The 25,613-nt window shown below is 41.7% G+C and overlaps 1 protein-coding gene across 2 annotated transcripts; it reads right to left on the reverse strand.

Annotated features, from left to right (window-relative positions):
• Positions 1-524: 524 nt before the first annotated feature.
• CD83 (CD83 molecule) lies at positions 525-20,142 on the reverse strand. 2 transcript variants are annotated; one of them, XM_066268351.1, is made up of 5 exons: positions 19,927-20,142; positions 19,722-19,837; positions 5,695-5,914; positions 2,958-3,064; positions 525-1,660 (listed from the first exon to the last, which is right to left on the reverse strand). In XM_066268351.1, the coding sequence occupies exons 1-5, from the start codon at positions 19,961-19,963 to the stop codon at positions 1,535-1,537; spliced, it is 606 nt and encodes a 201-aa protein (XP_066124448.1). In that variant the 5' UTR covers positions 19,964-20,142; the 3' UTR covers positions 525-1,534. The 2 variants fall into 2 exon arrangements, with proteins under 2 accessions (XP_066124448.1, XP_066124447.1); XM_066268350.1 differs by having other exon boundaries at positions 525-1,663; positions 19,927-20,140.
• Between the last annotated feature and the right edge of the window lie 5,471 nt (positions 20,143-25,613).

Here is a 25,613-nt window from a genome sequence, read left to right on the forward strand (position 1 = left end):
CTAGTTTACAGACATCCTAGCACTCATCCCAAAGTCTCAGAAGTTGTCTTAAATATAAAAAGAAAAACACTCCTTATCCACACGGATACATTTAATAACACGAGAGCTGTGACGAAGGCAAAAACCCTCAATCAACTTAGCACCCCTTTCACTCTCTGATGCTTATGTGGCAATGCACACACTACTGAAGGGGTAAAATCTCTTTGGAAAGCAAGTAGGGAAGGGGCCAAATTTGATAAGCAAAACATAACAATTGCCAAAATACTAATGTGACATTTGTGAGTTCCCTCTCCCCACATTCCATGGCTCATGGAGTACTTATGGATTATGCTTCAAGAGCAGACCACTGAACCGCCCTCCTTGCTTCCCCAAAGGAACTCATACAGAAGACGACGGGAGTCTCCTTTATAGATTTTTTTTTTGTTGTTTGGAACAATGCAAAACATAAAAAGTGAGAATCATTCTCCCCTGCCCAGAACACCACTGCAATCAATAGTAAGGGAATGACTCAATAGAGTTTCAGATTCATATAGTACTTTATACTTTTTCAGAGTATTTTCACACATATCATTACAATCAACTCATACAACAACCTTTTGCCTTCCAACTGAAACAACAGAAACCCTAAGATCTTGCCCAAGATCGCACAGGTAGTGGGACAACTAGGGCTAGAACCTAGACTGCATGATTAGTCCAGCATTTCCACCAGGTTACTGAACAGATTTCTGTCCCACTGTCACCCTCTCTGATGTCTTCCCACTCTCCATAGTCAGGGTGCTTGTCAGTTAGCAATGATATCTCACTGTAGACAGAGATTTAAAAAGGAGAAAAAATACAAGTCCTCCTTTCACAAGCATACATAGAGATATAAAAATAAAGATGGCATTTTTCTTTATTGTTTCTTTATAGATGTCTTTCCCAGATGAAAAGGCCCTGCTGGGGAAGAGTTCATGGACCCATTTTTTCCATGTACACATAATACTCCTTAGTAATAGCAGGGCCTTCACACCAGGAAATTATTTGCTAAATGTTTCCTACTATCTCACAGCATGGCCTGTCCATTTCTCCTAGACATAAAACATCTGGGCTAGTATAAGGAAACATAGCAAATTCAAAGAGATGTTTCCCAGATGTGCAGCTGTCCTCAAGAGTCTGTCCTGGGACCAGCTCTGGAGGTTCATATTTTCCAAGATCCTTTCCCAACCAGTGTCTCACCATAGCTTTTATATGACTGAAAAAAATTTCAAAGAGGTCGACCAGATAGCCAAATGAAATGCTAAGAAGAGAGCTGTGGGGAAGCAGCACTAGAGAGCCTCCTGCAGGCGGCTCCATATTCTGTGGTCATGAGAGGGTTTTCAAAGTCCAGTTCACAAAAGTGTAGTGCGATCCCCTTTCAGAGGTTTCGGTCCAGTGAAGGACTTCACAGGAAGGCTGCCATCTTCAGTGTGGGGCACATTCTTCTTCTGCCCTGTGTGACACACAGGCACACCGCTGAGCCCTTGACTTTAGGAAAAACAAGCTGCAGAAGTCCTGCTCATACAAGTTCTGTTTTGTGTAGCGTTACTAGCTCCACAGGCTTGGTTGGGGAGGTGACTGGAAGAAAAGCTCGTTCCATGCTGAGTTTAGAAAAATCTGGAAAAGTACTCTGCTGTTGTGCAAACTTCTAAAAAATAAAATAAAAGAGATATTTGAGAAGTGAACACTTGGGAAAATGCATCTATTGTCACCTCAATTTAAACTCCATTCACTAAGGGCTACCAGACAGCTCAATCTGGAAGCCCTTGTTATGCTGGCTACCTTACTCACTTGACAGCAGGCTTGGATTATTTCACTGCTCTCTCTAACCTCTGACCAGGGGATGCACTGATTACAGGCTGGGGTCATCTCAAGCCCCTACTGTTAAGTATCTGTACAGAAAAATCAGTGCCCACTGAAACAGGCATTTACAACAAGAAACTAAAGTCACTCACTTTTTAAATTTACTGCCTAGTAATTCCAATTATCTGATGTACAAATAACTCTAAGGCAGGAACTATGTCTTACACCTCTTTATATCCCCTACAATGCCTAGCTTAATGCCTTGTATACAGTAGGTGCTCACTGTGTTGTCTTTTAATTGATTAATGTCTAAAATAGCAACCAGAGAGATGAGTACATGGACAGAGAAGCAAGTAAATGAACAGAGACCCAATCAGTAACCCAAAAAAGCCCTGGCATAGCTTGTGGGTGAGATTTGTCCCTGTTCCTAAGTAGCCAGCCTTTCCTGATGGAACCACACATATGGGAAAGATCACTTCCTGGTGGGTCAGGCTCAGCGCTGACCCCACTGCCCCACAACCTTGGTCAACACAGATGAGCTGCTATGCAGAAAGAGGCTCAGGGTCTTTAAGCTGGAGCCTGCTACCAGTTGCTCAAGGGCATGCCAAGGATTCCTAAGCACTGGACCAGCAGACACTCTTCATGTACCCCACTGCTCTGGGTTCTCAGGGCTAATTCTCAAGAAGTGGGTGGGAGTAACAAAATATAAGGAGAGAGCCCCTAAGAGGAGATAGTTCAGGGGCGGGTGAAGGACATTGCTCTTTCACAGGGTGGCTGTGCTGCTCCCTTGCCTACAAGAACACTGCATCTGCCCTGGATGGTGGGTGATCACTGCTGCACTTTCCACCCCTGTAACTGCAAGGGCCTCTAGTACTCCAGTGGAATTCTCTGGCATTTCTCAAATCTCCTTCCTGCACCTTACTTCATGTCTCGTCTCAGTGCTCTGTGCAGAGCCACCAGACAAAAAGCGAGTGAGAGCTTGCTGTAATGATTCTCACAGTCTGGGGGGATCTCAGTAAGTGCAGGGCATGGAGGCAATCTCTCCCTATCATTAAATGATTCACACTATCTACAAAACATGCAGACTGGTGCCCCAGGTGATCTTTTCATGATAACAGATATTTTAAGAAGATACTTACACAAGTGAAAATGATGAGTGTTAAGTAGAAAACTACCAAGGCCAACAGCAGTACAATCTCAGCTCTGTATTTTTTGAAAGTTGCCTCTCTGTGCTCCTTGCGGCATCCTAAATAAAATAAATAAATAAATAAATGAAATATGAAGTCATTTAACAGGACTCTTCTACCATAATAAAAAAACTAAGATGCTTTGTTTCTGCTTTTTAAGTCCTTGTCTCCCAGACCTGCCCTCACATCTGTGCCATCAGAAGGACAGCAGTAATCACAGCAGTGATGGTGATGGCGGCAGCCAGAGCCCAACCTCACTCTAGCCAGCTGTGTGCAATGGGAATCCCAGACAGCATCTCACTGAGCCTTCTGGGGTAGGTGTGAGTATCCTCGTTTTACAGAGGACAGAGTCGCCTGACCAGGCAGTGGTGTAGTGGATACAGCGTCGGACTGGGATGCGGAAGGACCCAGGTTCGAGACCCCGAGGTCGCCAGCTTGAGCGCGGACTCATCTGGTTTGAGTAAAAGCTCACCAGCTTGGACCCAAGGTCGCTGGCTTGAGCAAGGGGTTACTCGGTCTGCTAAAGGCCCGTGGTCAAGGCACATATGAGAAAGCAATCAATGAACAACTAAGGTGTCACCAAGAAAAACTGATGATTGATGCTCCTCATCTCTCTCCGTTCCTGTCTGTCCCTATCTATCCCTCTCTCTGATTCTCTCTCTCTGTCTGTTAAAAAAAAAAAGAAAACAAACAAAAAAATACAGAGGACAGAGTCAAGGCCCAGAGAGGCAGAGGGACTCAGGCACATGGCAGAACCAGAAGTCTGGTCCAGACTTACTCTGCTGCTGCCCATCAGCCTCCATTTCAAATGTCCAGTGTTTCTTGGCTTTCATTTGCCTTTATATCAGCTGCACCACTACTTATTGATTGGAACATAATCTACCTTCATCAGGGTTGAGTAGACTGCTAGGCATGCGGACAGCAGGAGGACTGTGGGACTGTGACATGAGGCAGGGCAGCAGCCCAGCTACAGAGCAAGTAGACATACTTCTGTAAAATTGTTAAAGCTCCTCCACCATGGCTGATGGCAAGGGTGGCCGACAGAATAGCTCCCCAAGGCTGTTCAAGGCTGTGGTTGCAGCACTCTGGGAGAGCAAGTGAGGCGTTCAGTGCAGGAGGGGACATGGCGGAGACAGCCTCTCCCTGCTAAGGCATGACGTCTAGTGAGCTGTTTGGGGGAACGAGGTTGCTAACTGAGTCTGCCTAAAGGCCAGGCAGGTGCAGGTGGAGAGCAGGTGATGAGGGGGGTTCTTCCCAAGGACCACAGATGGGCCTCAAGAAAATCGTATACCCCAGATACTAAATTTAAAAGTTAGTGCAATAGTCAAGGGATGGATTTTCACGAGACTCAAGGTTGAGAGCCATTGTCCTAATGGTTCCTAACTTTTACTGAGCACTCAGTCTACCGCAGGAGCTATACTAGGCAACCCAGCGCAATAGCTCATTTAACCTCCAAAACAAGCCTATGTTGCAGAAATTATTATCATCATTTTAGAGATGCTGGAACTGAGGTTTAGAATCTATTAGAGATTTACCCAAGATCACATGCTAACAAACAACACAGCTAATATTTGAACGAGATCTAAGTGACTCTAGAGTCTGACCACTTAACTTCTGGGCAATTTGGAGGCCTTGGAAGAGGAAAGAAAAGAAAATCAGCTCTCTCTTTCTTTTTACCTCCACTCTTGCCTGCCAGCTGCTCTCAGTTCTCATTCATGTGAATAATATTCACTGAGTGCCTACTCTGTGCCAGGATACAGCAGAGAATGTAGCGTGTCAGGCGTAGTAGGTTCCACAAAGTCAAACAAAACAACGTAAAGAGCTAGTGACTGAGAAGAGCTATAAGGGTGTGTGTTTGTGAGTGTGTATGTGTGCGTGCGTGCAAACATGTTCGTAGCAGTGAACCAAATCTAAACACTGACCAATGAACAGTGATGTGTTCTTGGGAGTATCAGAATATTATCCTGACTCATATTTCCTTCAAATACCTGATAGGAAAAAGTAGCTATTGTAAAACATCAGGGGCTCAATGACAACAACATGTTTGTCATTTCAAGCCTCAGCCACTAACAAGAATTGGGCAAAAGTTGCATTTTAAGCTACATAAAGAAGTTATGAAAAACCTCCAAGGAACTAATCCTTGTCTCAACCCTCGATTCTTGGAGCAAAAATGTGTATCTTGTCAGTGGAACATTATTTTCTTGCTGTACTCTTTTCCTTTGGCCTAAGCTGAGCAACTGCGAAAGTTAAGCACCGTAAAGAGGGAGGGGAGTGCTGTTCTCATGTCAAAAGGTAGAAGCAGGAAGCAACTACCTTTGGCCAGGTCACAAGGTCCCAAATGAGCAGAGCATTATACAGCTATCTGGTATTTGGGAACCACACAATTTCTCTGTCTTCCAAAATTAGACTTAGATATTTCTATTTGCTCCAAAGGACTTTTTATACATGAATAAACAACAGCCAGATTAGTTTTTTTTACTACATTTGGCATCTACCGCAGTCAGGCTGAATAGATCTGTCCATAGTTCAAGAATAACTCATGACATTGTTGAAGTAGAATTTAGCTTTTGGCCACAGATGTGATCCAGAGCTTCTGACTTGGGCTCCAACTGAGAAGGTCCATTGCAGGACCTGCACAAAGTGCACACGCATTTTTACAAGAGAAAACGAGTGCAGCAGATCCCCTCACCTGTTACGTTCAAGACCACCACGCCACTTTGGTTCCTCTGCCCTGCCAGCCCCTCCAGAGTACATCGGTATGTCCCTGAGCTGCGGCTGGTAGTGTTTCGGATCTTCAGGGAATACAGCCCTTCACTGAAGGCCTCGAAAGAGCCTTTTTGCTTCCTCTGGTGAAAGTTCTGCAGCTCTTCCTGGGGCGCCTCTAACCACTCTTCACCAGCCTCTGTAAGCTGTTAAAACAGAATCATACTCAGTCATGCTCTCCTGACAGACCTGCCTCCACACCAAGGTGCTACCTCTTGTTTTTATAAAATCCATACTCGACAATTTTTTTTTTAAACAAGATATTATGTGAATGTATGACCTTTGGGGGAGGAAGAGAGAATCTATGACAATTCTTCAAGGCTCTGTCTTTTTTGGAATTAGATCAGGACTACATTTTATGATCCTTTGTATCCCACCTTCTACCCAACGTAAGAGAGAAAGTGTGGCTGTTGACGTGACAGATGTGTTGATGATGATTTCATGAAGTGGGTCAATTACTTTGAATCAGATTCTGTTGCTGACTGTTCTATATTAAATGTTCTCCTGTTTCCAGATACCAATCCACCATTGACTGATTCTTATGTTTGTACCCCAACCTTTTATTTGAAAACATTCCTAAATCTGTCAAGATCATTCCAGACAACCCAATGAAAAGCACGGAGACACAGATGAGTGCTGCCCCCCGTGAGTAATGTCCCTGTTCTCGGAAGTCTGCAAATCTGTATGGTCATCCGGGACACCTCCGCAGGCACTGGTCTTACCCTCTCTACTACAGTATGAAGACAAGTGACAATAGTGCCATGTGGAGATTTTGTGCCAGATCATTTGGTAGTCATATGAAGGTACCCACAAAAGGGCAGTTACAGCTTCGATCATTGTCCCCAGGGCAGACCAGCCTGACTGGGGTAGATGCCAAACTTAGCCAAACTAATCTGGCTGGCTTTCTTTCCCTGAACTATCTTTGTGATTAATTGCTGGGGTCTTTTTTTCCACTCTTACTTCAAAGATATAAGCATTCACCATCAATTCTCTTTTCCCCAGATATATCTTTAATTTGCCTAATTAACTTGCCTGTCCATCCTCCAATGAAAAGTTTCAAAGCTTCTAAATCAGATTTAAACAAACAGTAAGGTTAATCACTGTTTTTGGTGTTTATGGGAAGCCCCTAACCCTATGCTGGGTGGCTAGAGTGGCATTCCTTACCTGTCCCCAGCATTGCAATAGCATCAGAGTGCCACCTGAGGGTAAGACACTGCCTGTACACTCTTCTTGGCCACTGTCTTTGCCACCACCTGCCAATGTTTCATCTTGACCTGGGGACACCTACAACTCCTCTCCTCCTTCTCAAAAGGGAATCGTTCAGGGAAATAAATAACCAAGGGACCAGGGGAACACCCAATGAGGCCAAGGCAGACCAGGAGAGAACACACACACACACATACACACACACACACACACAGCCTCAGTGGTTGGTTTCTGCTTAATTTATTAAGTTAGGGAACACACTGCAAGTCACCAGAAAGCTCAGGCTCCAGCTGCCACAGCCTCAGGCACAGTCAGCATTCCCATGGAGTGGGCTGCAGAGACATCTGCTGGCAGATTTATTGCTGCTGCAAGGATCCCTGCTCCATTCACCACAGGCACAGGGCTGCTAAGACTAATGGCTTTTCTCAGGCCAAGTCTAAGAACGTAAATCTCATTTCTTGACGGTTCTTCTTATGTTGAAAGGTTCCTTCCTAAATAATCAAAGATCTATAGACTGGGGCCTTTAGGTGTTCAAAAGGAAAAGGAAAAAAAAAAGTAGGCTTGGCTAAGGAACCTTAGAAAAAAATAAGGCAACCGGTAGACTTTAGAACACATGTAATATAGCTCAGTTTTCCCCTTTTCATGACAAATTGAACCACAAACTAAGGCCTCATCGTCTGCTCACACCTGCCCCCACCTCGCTGCAGGCAGAGGTGCTCCTGTCTGCCAGAGCTTTCGTGGGTTGGGTATTCAGGACCAATGGCAATCTGTTCCAAGACGTCCCACCCCCCACCTCCAGTATGAACTAATCAAGTCGGTCTAGTCTCTGCAATCTCCACAGTGATGTCTTTTAAATTTGAACTCCAAATGCATTCAACTCAGATTTCTTTCTGACAGATCTCACTGGAACTATGTTTTGCTTGATATCTCAGCATCTAAAGAGATTAACAATCACTTTGTCCAAAATGATCACTGCAATAATCATTTTGAGATGATCTGCCCCTGGTTTTCTCCTGGGGGCCTCCTCTGCCATCCAGTAGCTCCCTCCCTCAGTTCAGAAAGGCCCATCTGAAAGTCAAGACCAAAACTTCCAACCCCTCCAAATTGGTGGAGACATAAATTATTGCAATTATTTACATAAAGAGAGCCTGATTATCATGATAGCCGCTGTGTCCTACAAAGTAAGTATGCCCAGCTGATGAGAACTGGCTGGCAGTGGCCTTCTTCTACCTATATGCATAAGAGAATTCATGTCAAACATCAGCAGTCACAGCAACAAATAGTAATGTGTTTGGTTGTCAGATTTCCATGGGCCTCTAGCAAAACCTCCAAGAGGACTATAGTTATTTTCTAATAGCAAAACAAAGTCAGGTGAGATCATGAGAAAGACAAGAAGAAGTAGGGGAAAGGCAGAACAGGGAATCCCAAAGCACCCTGCGGAATTGTGATATCCCATCACAGATAACAGTGGGATCATGGCAAAGGATCTCAATTCTCGTGGAGTCATCTTCCAATGGCCCCATCCTGTGCCTTCCTGAAAGATTCAGAGAATAAGAAAAACTGCTTGCTTTACCTGGGAACTCTTGCCACAGTAACAAACTCCTCTCTTTGCCTGATAACTCACTCTAGCAAAAGGAACCTGTAAAGTCACACAATGTACCTGGAAATATTTCATAAGCCTCCTCTGGTTTCAAGCCGAGGGGATAGACAATGCTTATTCCTCTTCTTTTTTGTTATTTTAAGATATACCTTTGTGGATGAAAAAGGGGGCACACACTAAACCAGAGGAGCTCAGGGGAGGCACGCATGACAGGCCTTACAAACCACAGGATGGTCTGAACAAAAAATTCCTAAGAGTGGGTCATCGTGGGTAGTCATATTTGAGGCCTGGAGCTTCTGTGACAAAGGCCAATCTTGACCTAAACTGAACCTGTCTACTGTCTTTTTTGCATCTAAGATGACATACCTTTAAAAAGTCAGAGTAACCCCTTTTCCAGACCCCTCGGAGCACAGCCCCACAGAGCAGAGCCTACAGCCCCTCCTTGTTTTCCTGATCCCACACACCATCTCCATGTGCTGCACATGTTAATTACTGACCATGCCATACCCACCAATGTGAGAGAAGTATGTGTTTCTCCATTCGGCCTTCTTATCCAATCCGAGATTTCCCTGCTTTGTTTTCTCCCGCCCCCTTAATCTATCACCAATGGATTTCATATAATCCCCTTTTACATCTCCTCCTTTGAGATAAACTGCAAAACTGCCATTCTCCAGAGCATTTCCTCAATCCATTGAGATTTTGCTTCCTGGCTATTGTCGTCAGTTTGGCTCAAGTCAACTCATAAAAATTCTCTACAGGTCTGGACGTTTCTTGCATCGACACCTTCTCACATGACTCCAACTGGGGAATCTGGGATTTGCCTACAAGCCACAAAAATAGCTGTAGCTTTTATGTTAATGCTGCATGCTGAGAGTGGGAGTGGAGCACTAGCAGAACCGAGAGGCTTGGTATGTAGAAGTTCAAGTCATTATCTTCAGCTCTGCAGCCAAGTGGCTATCATATGGTAGTACCAGGGGAGCTCACCGCCGCAGCTGCAGCAGCATTTAAGAACCGAGGGAGAATTTCAGTGGCAGGAAGACAGAGTAACAGCAAACAGCCCATCCTCAACTTTGCTTTGTTTTATGTGTTATTAGGATCATTTGACTGGCACGAATTCAACCATGGCAGGAATAGATCTTTAAACATTCCAAATCTAAAAGTGTTTCACTGAATCTCTGCTAAAGCATTAGAGGAAATAGTAATTTATAACAAAAGGAACCCTTAGATTCACTCACAGGCAGGTATGACTGATGGAAATGATTTAACATATGCTTTCGCACACTAATATCGTAGAGGGCTAACCCACACACAATTTGGACAAGTTAATTTCTCTAAACACTCATCCCAATTATGTTGTAAAGATCCACACTCCCTGCTTTAATGCTTATGCTGACCATTCTACCTTTTTTATTGAACTAGAAAAGGGCAAAATATAGGATGTCTCATTTTCAGAAAGCCTACAGACTTTTGACTTGTCTCAACCAGCAGTTTGACTAAATAATTTAAATACCATATTCTTTCTCTAAAATTGCAATTTGACCAGAAGGAAACCACCAGCCCTAAATGAAAATAAACTCTCTTTAATTTGCTGAATACTAAATCAATCAAATACAAGTAGTAATTTTAAGGGCATGTGAATTAAAGTGGGTTTTTTTTAATGATGAACATTAAAAATTCAACCAGAATAAAAGAAATCAAATAAATAGTTAAATATGGCTGAAAATAAACCAATATTTTAATCAAAAACTCTACTGAATAAGGTAGTTTTTTAAGTTTACATCATTATATCCAAATATATACTAACCTCCTAGATTACTATATTTGAATACAAGAGGGCTACACTTCCATTCCTATGACAAAGAAAGAATGTTGATCACAAACCTGAAATCCAAATTTATTATACATGAAATCCGTTAAGAATGTGATAGGAAACTACAAGAAAGGAAAGAGATTTTTTTTGAGGGCAATGTTATATGCATGTAAATATTTATTTCAACAATTTGATTAAACATTTAAAGGTATGGACTTTAAGTGTTTAAAGGTGGTATTAAATTAATCTGATATATTCCAATCACATTGAACAGCATTTTTTATTGCATTTTTCATGCACTAACATTCATGTACCTTGGTTTCTGACTCAATTAAAGTGCCAATATAATAACCATTCATCATAAAAACAGCTCTTTATAACATGCAAAATAGTTTGGCTTGGAGGTTGATGTCATAATGAGGGTAGAATGTATGCACATTAACATCTTTTTTTTTAAGTGTATTTTATTGGAAAAATGATTTTCCACTTTGAACTTTACTGGCTCTAACAGACAGAGATAAATTTATGGCTGTTAACAGTCACGAATATGGCAGAGGCAACATAATTAAGAACACAGACTTTGGACCTGGAACCAAACTCAGCCCCACCATGATGAGTTCTGTCTTGGCCAACTGACTAAATAGCTGTCTGGCTTCATTTGCTCCACAGAGATGGGAGTGTGGGGGTTAGGTGGTCATTGTATCTCACAATGTTGGGGTAAAGATACCTGTGATGATGGAGGTGGACATCTAGCACAGCATCAATCACACAGAAAGCCCTAAAAATATCATTATCCTCTTTTCCATTCTTGCCAAGGTTTCATTCAACATTCTAAATATTTCTCTGCACATAAGAAATATTCAAAAAGTATTTGCGAAATGAACGGGTGAATTTTTGATACCATGAGAAAGTTGCAAGGGCACTGGTCTTGGAATCAAAAGACCTCTCCATCAGTTTGCTGGGGCACCTTCCATAAAACCACTTCATCTCACTTCCACATTTGGACTGCCTCACTTACCTCATGGAGTTATTTTAAGAATCAAATCAGAAAACACACAAAAGCACTTTATAATTGATAACACTGGCAATAGAAATAATCTCTGATACCTCTCCACTCCACCCACTTCACTCAGTCATTCCTGTTCATACTTCCAGCGTCCTCTCTGGCAAAGTTTTCTAAAACTCCCAATCTCTGTTCTTGGAAAGAATTATTTTTCTACATACAATGTCTCTAAAATATCCACAACACTGAATTTTCTAAAGCACCATCACAATGTGTCAAAACCCCTTTGAAGGTAAAGTTAGACCACTCATTGTTCATGCCATCTATCCTTCTCCCATCGTGTCTTATGAGTACTGCTGGACCTTCAGGGGCACCCTTGTGGGCTGAGGTCATGTCCTTCATGGGGCACAACATCTGGTTCTAGAGGAGGCACACCTAACTCAAGCCTGACATCTGTGACCGGATTAGCAGGTTCTGATGGACACATGACCCAATCAATGCCACTGAAGTATAATCAGACATCCATTGAGATATTAAAAAAAAGGCAAGCTCTTTTCCTTTGTACTTGACCCTGGGAAAACATACAAGTTTGCAGTCATCAGCTACTATTTCACTGCATGTTGAGGGTGATAGTAAAACCTACATGAAGGAAGGAGGAGCTGAGAGACAGAGAGACATGAAGCCCTGAGGATATTTATAAGCTACAAAATCTAGCTGTATTTGATTCCTAGAGCTGCCATGACCAAGTACCACAAATTGAGTGACTTAAAACAGCAAGAATTTAATCTCTTACAGAGCTGGAGGCCAAAAGTCAAAAGTCGAAGTGTTTGCTGGGCCCTGCTCTCCCTGAAGGCTCTGGGGACAATCTGTCTCACACCTCACTCCTAGCTTCTGGTGTTGCTGGAAGCTCTGGCATTCCTGTTTGTGGACAGATCACTCCAGTCTCTGCCTCCATCCTCACATGGTATTCTCCCTGTGTGTGTGTCTGTATCTGTGTCTCTGTTTCCTCTGCTTTTAAGGACCCTGGTCATTGGACTAGGACCCAGCCTAATCAAGTATGACCTCACTTTACCTTGATTACATCTGAAAAAATAAAAAAAAACTATTTCCAAATAAGGTCACATTTACAATGTGACCTTAGGACTTTTTGTGGGACACAATTCAATCCACAATACCAGCCATAACTGAAGTGTAAACTATACTTTGATTTTGAAATATTTTCCATTTTAATTATTCCCTTTTCTTTAAACTACTTTTGACTGAATTATAATCCTATACAAATGAGTCTTAACTGATAGTGACACAATGCATCATCCCATAAATAAGTATGGCAAAGAGGGGGCCATCTCCACCATCCCCACACACTCCAGCCTCTAGGCTAGTCCTGCTTTATCCGTCTGACTCATACATCTCCCACTCCTTGGGGATGAGACACCAGGGCCTGATCTGATTAGAACCTCTGCTCTCCAGACTGACCCAGTGTGTCTGGACCAAGGTGAATAAAGGTTGTTTATGGCAGCTACCATCCTTACTTTCCCATAAGTTATCCCAGCTAGACCCTTAATCCTAGACAACTCCCAGCTCTTCTGGAATCTATCCTCTCTTGGAGAACTGGCACAAGAACAAGCAGTAGACTAGTCAGTGCTCTGGGAAAATAAAAGTGATACTAACAAGACTTGGGCTTTTATATCTACCCCAGCACTACACGACACACAGGGACTTTACCCAAATATCCCCTGTGCAAAAACAAAAATCAAAAGTAGGCTTATGGGTATAAAAGAATCTTAGGAAAGTACCTTAGTCTAGATCTGGTTTGCGCCAAGGACTGCTGGTAGAAAATTTGGGGTCATCACAGGAGTAACCAGGAAGGAATCATGGAAACAGTTATAGACAGAGGAACACTGTTTTAAGTAAGTGAATCTCTTTTTAGTCCTGCTCTACATAAAGCCTTCCCTTACATCACTGGGACCAGCGGTAGTCAACCTGGTCCCTACCATCCCCTAGTGGGCGTTCCAGCTTTCATGGTGGGCCACAGAGGAGCAACCAAAGTATAAATAAAAAGATAGATTTAACTATAGTAAGTTGTTTTATAAAGATTTATTCTGCCAAACTTAGCGAAAATCTGACATAAACTACTTGGTAAGTAATTATTATTATATGCTTTAACTTGCTGTAACTTTGCTTTATAAATTTTATAAAGTCAAGTTACTTCCCTACTTTATAAATCACCATTACTGTGGAACCCGTGGGTAGTTAGAAAATTTTACTACTAACAGAGATACAAAAGTGGGCAGTCGGTATAAAAAGGTTGATTACCCTTGACTGAGACCTTCTTTTAACTTCCTCTTATTTGTAGAGTGACATAATCAAGTGCAGAACTAAGATAATCCAGTCCTCATGTGATTTAAGTTCCCCTTTCTATTCATGAAAAACAAGTGTTTGGTTTGATTTGGTTTTGGTTTTGGGTTTTTTTCTATTTAACTCTCAGTTGCCTTCTTCCTCTCTATCCTCTTCCAAGCTAAAAGATTTGAGCAACTTTGCTCTGTCTAATCATTATCCAAAAATCTCAGTCATCGACATTCTTGTCTGGCTGAGACTTCTATTTCCCCCTCCTTGGCAAGCATATTCTGCCCAGCCCACTCTTCCACAGAATCACGTAGACAGGCCTAGTGACCAAGAGGGAAGGGGAGGTATATCCCATGCCTGTGGTCAGGTCTCATCAAGTTAACCTGATGAAGTTTCACTGCAGTGCAAGAATAGAGCCTTACTGTGAAACTCATCTTTCAGGACGAATCAGATTCTATCCTTCACAAGGAATGTGACATTTTTCATTATGTCATATTCTTTACATGAAAACTTTAAATGGCCGCTTGCTGTCAAAAGATGAAGTTCAAGCCCTTATAGTTTGGCATTCAAGGTTCTTCACAATCTGTTCCCAGCCTACTTTCTAACCCCATCTCTCAGCCTTCTGCTGTACAATTCTCCCCTCTCAATCCCTCTAAATCTCTCCAAAATGCTTGCAGATCCCTATGTCCATGCCTTTGCTCAAGATGGTGCTCTGCAAAAGATCTGTTGACCTTGGAATGGCCACTGCCAGGCCCAGGGCTTGATATATACTTGAGACTTAGAAATATTTATGAAATAATATAAGTGTAAACATGACAGACATCTGAAAATCAACTTTAATCTTGCATGGTTTGACCTAATGTGGAGCCCGTGAAATTGATTCAACCAGGTCACGTAATATAAGTACCAATAGGGACAGTATGACTTTCCTCTGATGCTAATACATACATTGCTTTCGCCTCTCAATGTTTTAGTGCTTCTATATTTAATGAGCAAATGTTTTCTTTTTCTCCTAAACACAGGAGAAATCTCTTACAGCAGATGGCATTCTAAAATCAAGGAAGCACAGAGAATGGCAGTCATCGGCTCCTTCGTAGGTCCATCAGGGCCTGTGGCTGCATAGATTACATCTTCCCAGACTACACCAACGCCAGCCCCTCCTAAGGCACTCTGCTCCCCTTAGTGCCTCTTGCTTTGTGGTTCATTATTACACAAGGCAGTAGAGACAGAAAGTATAACTCTACTGAACAGGAAATTATCATGTGCATGGAAGACAAGTTCATATTGAACGAAGGCCTAGAAATCTCTGTGTGGTGAAGTAGCCTCATGCAAGCCATTATCCTGCTCTCCCACAGATCACTTAGTCCACAGGATACCCCATGATCTTCCACGGCTAGGACTCTTCTAAATATCATAAACTTCAAATCTGATCTATTCTCTGAACCCAGTCTTACTTCCCCTTTCTCCCTTCCTTTGGAAATCATCTAAAGAGGGCACTTGACTTGTGACGCATCTCTGTCCTCACCCACGCAGTATCACCCAGATTTGAACTATATATCCTCTTTCGTTATGCATCAACATAGGTCGTCAGAGCTCCTAGCATGACAAAAGATGGCACTACATCTTTCTGATTAATAACCACTCATTAGTAGTAGTAGCAAACATCAACCATGCCCAGATACTTCATCCAGTGTCATCCTCTCCCTCCAAACAGTGCACTTCCATTAATGAGAGTGTGAACCAAGAGTGCTCAGTATGAAGCACAGATGTCACCCTTTAATGGATATTCTTACTCCTGGGAGACACGGGATTGTGCCGTGCCCTCTTATGCTACAATCTAACCCAAGGTCACAGCCAGTAGAAGAAGAATGCTGGACCAAAGTCTGTTTGCATACTTTCTCAAAATACCTCCCCACAACCACAATCTATTTACAGCTTTAAAAGCTATCTTTAATGGGTGTACTGCATTAACTTTCCTATTTCTTCTCAATCGCTCATTCTGCCTTAAAAGATATAATATAGGAGGGGACAAAAGGAGGACACATTGTTGGATCAAAGAGAGGAGGACACTCAGAGAGCAGGAAAGTAAAGCTGGGTTAACAAGAATTGAGCTATCTCTACCTACTCTTGGCTCCACCATTGACCCCCTGTGCACACCTCTATTAAGCCTCCTCCCCCTGCCATTGTACTTTCATAACAGAGAGAATAAAATGGACACTGTTTCATCCACGCTCACATTAATGTTATAAACACTGTTTGGACACCATCTACTTTGAGTCTTTTAGTAAAGGGCACATGATTAGACATACCAGGTTTATATAGGTCCGTTAGTTAATCACAAGTGATCAGTGCCAACGGGACAGTGGCAGCATGCTCTGGTGCCAGAGAACTGAGTGGTCAATGGAATTCTGAACTGTGAGTTGTTATAACCGCAAGTGTGATATGCAAAAGGTGTGCAAGAATGAAAACCCTCACTCTAACAGACTCACTGCTTCACTTGTCCTGCAGGCACCCTATAACTGTGCAAAGAGGTTTTATAAATCACATTAGTGAAGATGCAGGAGGTGATATGAGTTACGCTGGTTGTAGTCACCAGGTTTAAATGTCTCACTTTATAGGTACCTCTCTGCCTGACTGAAATGTTTTCTAAGAATGTCAGAGGCGGCCCTGGCCGGTTGGCTTAGTGGTAGAACGTCCTCCTGGCGTGTGGGAGTCCCGGGTTCGATTCCTGGCCAGAGCACACAGGAGGAGCACCCATCTGCTTCTCCACCCCTCCCCCTCTCCTTCCTCTCTGTCTCTCTCTTCCCCTCCCGCAGCCAAGGCTCCATTGGAGCACAGTTTGCCCGAGTGCTGAGGATGGCTCTGTGGCCTCTGCCTCAGGCACTAGAATGGCTGCCCCAAATGGGCAGAGCATCGCACCCTGGTGGGCATGCTGGGTGGATCCCGGTCGGGCGCATGTGGGAGTCTGTCTGACTGCCTCCCCATTTCCAACTTCAGAAAAATTAAAAAAAAAGAATGTCAGGGGGGAGGAAATGACAAGACACTGAATCCTCCATAAAACAAAGTACTTCAATATTTCACCACTGGCCTTATTTCCAGAACATTCTATCCATTTTTGTTATAAAAGAAGAATCGATGCAAAAGTATAATTGTGGGTTGGAAAACAACAAATGTCTATAGAATATGCTGAGACCTGTTAAAAAGTTCTTGAAAAAACGATGCATATCATTTTCAAGATAAATGATTCATTTATTGGCATAGCATGGCTCTACTATCTACCAATAATCACAGTTTACTTCTTTAAAACATAACTATGGTATGATTTTTCAATGACTCTGTTTCATGGACCAACAGAAAAAAAGAGACTCCATTTTTGGGGGGTTGTTTGTTTTTTTTTAACACAGATTTGAGACCTTCAGGGTAAATCATGTAAGAACCATGTTCAATAAACAAACATATACATTATAGTTACATCATCAGCTGACATCCAAGGAGAAGCCGAAGGTTAATTGCTATGGTTTACTGTATCATTCCAAGTGACCTTGTGCAAGAAGATTTAACTTGACAACTGTTTGAACTTTATAGCCTGAAATTTTATCTGCTTGTTTCATGAGTACTTTTTTATCACTCCCCTGTGGATATTAATACTGTTTCCTTCCTTCCTTCCTTCCTTCCTTCCTTCCTTCCTTCCTTCCTTCCTTCCTTCCTTCCTTCCTCCCTCCCTCCCTCCCTCCCTCCCTCCCTCCCTCCCTCTTTCTTTCTTTCTTTTCTTTCTTTTCTTTCTTTCTTTCTTTTTCTTTCTTTCTTTTCTTTCTTTCTTTCTTTCTTTCTTTCTTTTTTTTTTTTCTTTCTTTCTTTCTTTCTTTCTTTCCTTCTTTCTTTCTTTCTATTACTTTCTGGAAGGAATAGTGGTTTTATGTGTTCTCCTTTAAGATAACTATGCCTCTGTGGATATTAATACTGTTTTCTTTCTTTCTTTCTTTCTTTCTTTCTTTCTTTCTTTCTTCCTTTTAATTACTTTCTGGAAGGAATAGTGGTTTTATGTGTTCTCCTTCTTTAAGATAACTATGTCCCTGCCTGGCTAACCCTGGGACACTTTTATTATCTATTTCTTATGTCAGCGATTTTCACCCCTCTTCATCTCTAGGCACACATAAACTAATTACAAAATTCTGCAGCAAAAAGAATACAGACAAAAAGAAAATAGGTATAATTTTGATTCATTCACACTGTACAGCTAGCTATTGTGTTGGCTATTGTCATTTTTTTGTTATTTGACACTCTTAAGGGAAAGGGGTCCTGACTAAATAGTCAAGTATTGCATGTTCTAAAAAAATCTTGTAGCACACAGGTTGAAAATCACTGCCTTAAGTAATTAAGAAAGAAAACAAACATCAAAATAGACATTTAAGAACTGAGGCTGTGCAGTCAGACTACTTGGTTCAGATCCCAATGCTATCATTTAGCCAGTTATATAACAGGGAGTAGGTATGTCACTCCCTAAGGCTGTTTCCTAATCTCCAAGGTAGAGAGAATAACAGTACTGATCTCCTGGAAGATCTACTGGAAGGCTTGAAACAGTTAATGCATGTAAATAGTTACCTCAGGGTTTAACAGATGCTAAGCACTCAAATCATATTGTTTTTACACTAGTTTTTTTAAACACTATTGCTTCTACAATGAGAACTATTTGGAAATATTGTGTTCTCTGATTCCACAGTGAGCAGGTAAAACTGAAGTAAGAACAATAACATACCTACTTTCATATACAACACTGTGTCCCAGGGCTGCAACACCATTTCCACCATGCATAACTCACTAAGTGCCAGCCTGAATTCACTGAGCACCTACCTTCACAATTAACTCGGCAAGCTCTGGGTGCCATTCAGAATACACAACAGCAATTGTACTGCACGGTCTCCAGAGAACTGATAATCTGGTCAGCAGAGGACACACACACGCACATGTGCACAGACACACACACACAACTGTCCTATGCTGCCTTGTCAAACAGCCAGATACACATGCTTGGGTTTTTACAGCATCTTTGACACTGGGCAGAAGAGAACCCTGTTTTGGCAGAAAGGTACAAATGCACGTGATTTGCTTCAAGGTAAAACGGCCAAAGAGAGCTGCAGAATAAAGCCGGGACATCATATTTATTTGGCTTAAACTGGAGGTGCTGTTATGGCAGTAACCTTGTTAAAGGAGATGAGTCAAGGGCCTGGGACAGCAGTGTCGGCTTGGCTTTGCAATGCCACCAAAACAGCAATCTTAAAATCTGAAAATGTTCCAGCTGAGAGGAACCCTTAAAAAAAAGGCCTCTGCAACTCATTCCTTTCACAGTGGGGACAATGACACTTGTTCTTAGCATGCATGGACATCGCTCAAGCACCGTCACAGACGCCCTCCGAGCCGCACAACTCAAGACTGCCAGAGGACAGAGAAGCAAGGGGTAAGGAAGGACGCCAGGGGTGTCCCAGAAAGGGGATGACTGGCAGATAACTACAACCTATGAAACAGACCTCAATCGCGTCTATCTCTTGGTTCTTCCTTTCAAATTAATCACCCTCCACCCCCAAATTGATGGGTATCACAGTCACAAACACCAAAAATCAGAAATCCTCCGGTCCAATGTCCAAATCCACCTTGGCTGCTTTCTCCCTGGCCTACCGGCCCAAGCATAGGTGGCCTCCAGAATTAACCCAACGAAGCAATCTGTCCTTCCACACGTCTTACGTAGGTCATTCATTTCGGGCCACTTAAGGTTTCATGTCCGCAGGGACAAAATCTAAGTCTGCTTGCTGTGTACCTTAGGGCGCATGGATCTGGGGGGGGGGGGGGGGGGGGGAGGAGAGAGGGGTGGCAAACTGGATACGTGGAGTTCGGCCGCGGAAGACTCCGGGACCCACAACCACATAAAGTCGCCAGCCCGCTGCCTCCGACAGAGCCGACCAGATCCCAACCCGCGGGCATCTCGGGGCTTACCTTGGCCCAGGAGACCGTGTAGGGGACCTGTAGGTCCCGGGAGGCGGTGCAAGGCAAGTCCACATCCTCGGAACACGCCACCTTCACTTCCCGCGCTGCTGGCACCAGGCTGCAGGCTGCAAGAAGAGAGACAGCGACGTGAGCAAGAGGGGGGGGGGGGGGGGGTCGCGGGAGGCGAGAGACGACAGGCGGTCTCGGGCCCTACCGCAGCTTAGGAGCAGGAGCTGGAGACCGCGCGCCATGGCTAGGGTTGCCGGCCTGTGGCGCGCTGGCGCGCGGCGCGCTCTTGAACCTGCGCGTAGGGACTTCCCCGGGCGCCCGCCCAGGGGAATCCCCAGCGGGTGGCGGGAGCTGGGGGCGCGCCCTGCCGGAGCCAGCGGCGCCGGGGCGCCCCCGTGCCCGCCCCCAGCTCCCGCGCGCGTTCCCGCCGGCCCTCCCTCCTGGGCGCCCCCAAGCTGGCGTCGCCGCTGCTACAGCGGCAACAGCAACGCCCGCAAAACGGCCTGCGCTTGGCGCTGTGCGAACCGTGCAACATGCGTGACACTGGCCCGCTGACCCGCATAACAAAGCCAGGAGCGAGGCCAGCCGGGGTGTTCTTTGTGGGGGTGAAACCAGGTTCGTAGAGGTCAAGCAGCTTCCCCAGTCGCCTAGCGGGTCCGTGGTGCTGTCAAGGGTGAACGAACCCAGGTCCTCAGTCTCTCCAGGTTCTGTGATGGCTGAAAACTCATTAAACGTCTCAAGGAACGCAGCAAGTCTGTAGTTCTTGGCTCCCTGCCTTCTGGCGTGGGTTATCAGTCGGTATCACTCGGCCTGCTTAAATTATGCCAACAAAGGAGATTATCTCCTATTAAAATAAATATTACACACAGAGAACTTTCCAGAAATAACTATTGGTAACATTTGGTGTCTTTGCTTCAGTAAATAAAAGATCTTTTTAATGGTTTACATACTCTTTTGTAACCTATTTGATTTTAGCTTAATATCATATTTTGCAAGTGTTTTTACATGACCAAACAGTTTCAACAGTATCATTTTGGTGGCTGCATATATTCCATCCTACAGTTGTAACATAAATTAGAATTAATAAGTGTTAGACATTATTAATACAGTACAGTGTTACTAGTCTAGATAGTGTTGGTGTTAGGTTGGCTCTTTATTAATATTGCAAACAATGCTGTGGTTACTAAGATGAACTTTTGTATAGATGAACCTTTGCTCTAATAGTGATTATTTTGTCAAAATAAGTACATAGAGGAAATTGTACTAGGTCAAAGGAATTTTATAAAATTATCTCCACTGAGGTGTGCTCAAACTAGATCCCTATCTGCAATGTGTGATAGTGCCTGTTTCATGGCACTCTTGCTAATATAAATTGTTACCAAACTTTCACTTTTGTCCATTCAGTTAAAAAGAATGACATCACAGGAAAGTTTTAACTTACCATTGGAAGTAGTTATACCAATTGACATACCAGTTGTGTGTAAGTGCCTTTTCTCCATAACCCTCACAACGCTAATTTTTTATTTATTATTATTGATCTTTAGAGAGAGGAAGAGGGAGAGAGACAGAGAGAGAAAGAGAGGGAGAGAGAGAGAGAGAGAAACATCTATTCACTCATTCATGCCATCATTGGTTGATTCTTATGTGCTCTGACCAGGGATGGAACCAGCAACTTCTGCCTGTTGGGAAAACACTCCAACCAACTGAGCCACATGTTCAGGGCCTAATTTTTCTAATTAGGATTTTTTTAGGCATACAAAAGAAAGTATAGCCCTGGCCAGATAGCTCAGTTGGTAAAGCATCAGCCCAAAGTGCAGAGGCTGCTTATTCAATCCCTGGTCAGTGCACATGCAAGAGTAGATCAATGTTCCTATCTCTCTCTTCTCCCTCTCACTCTCTCTAAAATCAAGACATTAAAAAATAATAGTAACTATAGGAAATAAAAGAATCAAACACATCTGTGTGCAATGTATTTAATAAAAACTGTTTCTTGCTAGATCCCATAGCTGGGTATTTAAACTTTTTTTCCGATTTTTACTTTATAAACAATGTTAAGCAAAGCTAGGTGTGTTCACATCCTCTGACCCAGCAATCCAGGCGCATTGTCAGAATTGCCATCCTGTCAGACATTTACACTCTCCTCAGCAGGGCATGGCATCATCAGATTTTTTTTTTCATCTTTGCCAATACAATGAGTGTGAAGATAAATTCTTTCTTTGTTTACTTTAAATGACATTGATAATCAGGAAGGAGAGACATTTTTTTTCATATGATTTTAGGCCATTGATGTCCTTTTGAGGATTCCTTGTTCATACCATTTGGCCTTTTCTATTGGAGCTGTTTATAAACTCTACTTTTCTGGTTGTGTGCATGTCAAATATCTTCTCCCATGTCTAAGGTTTGTAGTTTTCAGTTTGTTTATGGTATATTTAATGTAGAAAGGGATGTTTGAAAAAATATTATGATGTAGTCAAATTTATTGATCTTTTTATTTCTGGTTTGTGCTTCTGGTGTTGTGTTCAAGAAATCTTTTCCTACCCTGAGATTATAAAAACATTCTGTTTAATGTTTTTCCAAAACTTAATCATGCTTTGTCATGTGTTAAGTCTTTAATCTATATAAATATGATTGATGTAAGGAGTCTAACTTATTTCTTCCATATGGATAACTAATTGTTCCAATGCTGTTTGCTAAAAGTTTTTATTTGCTCACTGATTTGAAATAGCATCTCTGCCATATACAATACAATGTTCCATATGTGTGTAGACCTGTTTCTAGACTCTATTCTGTCTTTCCCTGAGCTAATATCACACTTTATTATTATTTAATTAAACTGTAGTTAAGTCTTGTTATGGTGGTGGAGTGAGTGGTCCCTCATAAGCTCATCTTTCTCTTCAAATTTGTCCTGGTATTCTTGGTTCTTTTCTATACCTTATACATATTTCAGTCAACTTGTGAACCTCAAAAACCTCATTGAATTTTAACAGGAACACATTCAACTTACAAATTGCAGAAATTTAACATTTTTTATAAATTGATTCCACAAATCCATCAATATTAGATATCTTTCCATTTATTTAGATCATCAGGAATTTTTTTAATTTCACACATAAAAGTTTTCTACATCTTTTGGTAGATCTATTCCTAATACCTTTATATTTTTATTTCTATTTTCATATATACTGTATATTTTTCAAACTATATTTTTCTAGTTAACTCATTGCCAGTGAATGAAAATTTACTTTTGTGTAGCCAGTGACCTTTCTCATTAATAGTAACAATTTGTTCTTAGGCCCTCCATTAAGACACTTTAATAGTCATAAATGATTTTAGAGGGTTTTTTCCACCCAAACATCCAAATATATGGTTTGATTTTCATTGCTGCTTTTCTTGTCTAGCAATTAAGTATTCTCAGGAACGTGGTCTATATAATTTGCTGTTGTTTAACAAGAAATGCTTTGTGGTCTAATACACAATCCTTTGTTAAATGTTTTATGTGTTCTTGGAAAAAATGTGCTTTCTCCACACGGGTCTCTGATCAAGCTTGCTCACAGTGCTGGTCAGGTCTACATCTTTACTAGCTTTTGGTCATTTTAAATGATCAGTTACGGAAACAGATGTGTTAAAATGCCCCTATGACTATGTAATTGTCTACTTACTTTTGAAATTCCGTAAACTTTTTGGCTCATATTACATGATGCTATGTTTAAGGTGCCTTCAAATTATAAGTATCTCTTCTCAATGAATTGTTCTGTTTTGTCTTTATTTAATGACCTTTCCCCCCTACTATTTTATTTACTTATTTATTTATTGCTTCAAAGACAAACGTAGCTACTCTAATTATAACCGCATCACTTTATTGGGGCCAGTATTTTGCTAGTATTTTCTACACTTTTACATTCAACTTTTCTTTTGTTCTTAAATTCTAGTTCTGTCTTTTTTTTTAAGCTGTAGTTGGATTTTTCTAATATAATACAACTGATGATCTTTCTAATTGAGAATTCACTCTTATGTTTTTCTAAATCCTGTTATATTTTAATTCCTTTCAGTCATCTTGTTTTGTACTTTATACTTAAGCTGATTTTTCTCTGACTCTCTTTATCTCTCTTGCATTTAGTTAATATTGACCAAACTTTTTTTTTTCATTTTAGAGGGGGGGGAGGGAGAGAGAGAGAGAGAGAGAGAAGGGGGAGGAGCAGGAAGCATCAACTCCCATATGTGCCTTGACCAAGCAAGCCAGGGTTTTGAACCAGCAACCTCAGTGTTTCCAGGTTGACGCTTTATCCACTGTGCCACAGGTCAGGCTTGACCAAACTTTTTATATTCAATGGTGCTTTCTCTACTGGTTGAAAATCATACATAAGATTTTTCATCACACATGCTTACCTTTACATAACTTTTAATAAGCATAGTTGATGTAATAGTCAAAAGCTAATCAATATTGCCACCTTTCTCCCAAAAATACCTGAGTGCCTGTCCTCTGCCCATCTCCTGTCCATCTTATACACCATGTGACCAGTGCCTTTGTTCCACTTTCACTTTTATTTTTACATTCTTAAGAGCTTTTTTCTTTTTAAGATTTTATTTATTTGTTTTAGAGAGGAGAGAGAGAGAGAGAGAGAGAGAGAGAGAGAGAGAGAGAGAAAAGGGGCAAGGAGCAGGAAGCATCAACTCTCATATGTGCCTGGATCAGAGGTTTCAAACCGGTGACCTCAGCGTTCCAGGTCAATGCTTTAAACACTGTGCCACCACAGGTCAGGCCACCTTGATCTTTTTTCTTCCCAATTAGCCTTTTACTATATATTAAATATTTGTTCAACTGTATCTAATATCATACATCTCACTGCTTCTTTTTAGGGTTGTTTATTTTCTGAAGTACATTCTTGATTAATTCTTTCAGCAAAGATCTGTTAGTGGTAAATGCTCTTCATTTTCATTTTTCTGAAAATGGTTTTTTTGGCCTATATTTTTAAATAATAGTTCAGTTATAATGTAAGTTGATGGTTATTTTTTCTTAGGACTTAAAATATATTATTTCACTATCTTCTGGCTTCTGTTGTTGCTGTTGCAAACTTCTGGGCAATCCAATACTAATTCCTTTAAAGGCAATAGGTCTTTAATTACAAGTGTTTCTAAGATCTTGCCTTTCTACTTGGTGTTGTTTTAGCTATATTATGTTGTGTCTAGTAAAGAATTTTGTATTACTTGCTAAGGTTTGTATCTTTTATTAATGCTAGAAAATTCTCACTTATTCTCTTGAAATATGGCTTTACTTCCATTATTCTCTGTTGTTTTCTTCTGCTACACCTGGTAGTTGTGTGCTGGATCCTCCAATTTTACACTCCATGTCAGTAAGTGCCTCCTCCGCTTATCTCTCTTCATTTCTGTGTGCAGGACCCCGAATATTCCTCAGATTTATGTTTCCATCCACTAGTTATTTATTCAATGACACACAGTCTTCAGTGTAACAAATTAAGTGTTCAATTATAATTTTTATTAATTTCTACACTTATATTTGATTTCTTCTTTCTTTCCTTTTTTTTTTTTTTTTTTTTTTTAGAGAGAGGCGGGGAGAGAGAGACAGGAACATCGAGCTGCTCCTGTATGTGCCCTGGCCAGGGAATTAAACCAGTAACCTCCACACCAGGACAACGCTTGATTTATTATTGAACTCAGTCTGGTCTTTTTTGATGATGTTTTATATTTTTATCATGTCCTTTATTATTTCTTTTATGACTTTTATCACTTTAAAAGTCTATATGTTATAAACTACCTGATAATTCAATTATCTGAAGTTCTTGGGGCCTTTTTTTTTATTTATTCATTTTAGAGGGGAGAGAGAGAAAGAGAGAGAAAGAAAGAGAGAGAAGGGGGGGGGGAGCAGGAAGCTTC

Source organism: Saccopteryx bilineata, chromosome 3, assembly GCF_036850765.1.
Source record: "Saccopteryx bilineata isolate mSacBil1 chromosome 3, mSacBil1_pri_phased_curated, whole genome shotgun sequence".
NCBI lineage: Eukaryota > Metazoa > Chordata > Mammalia > Chiroptera > Emballonuridae > Saccopteryx > Saccopteryx bilineata.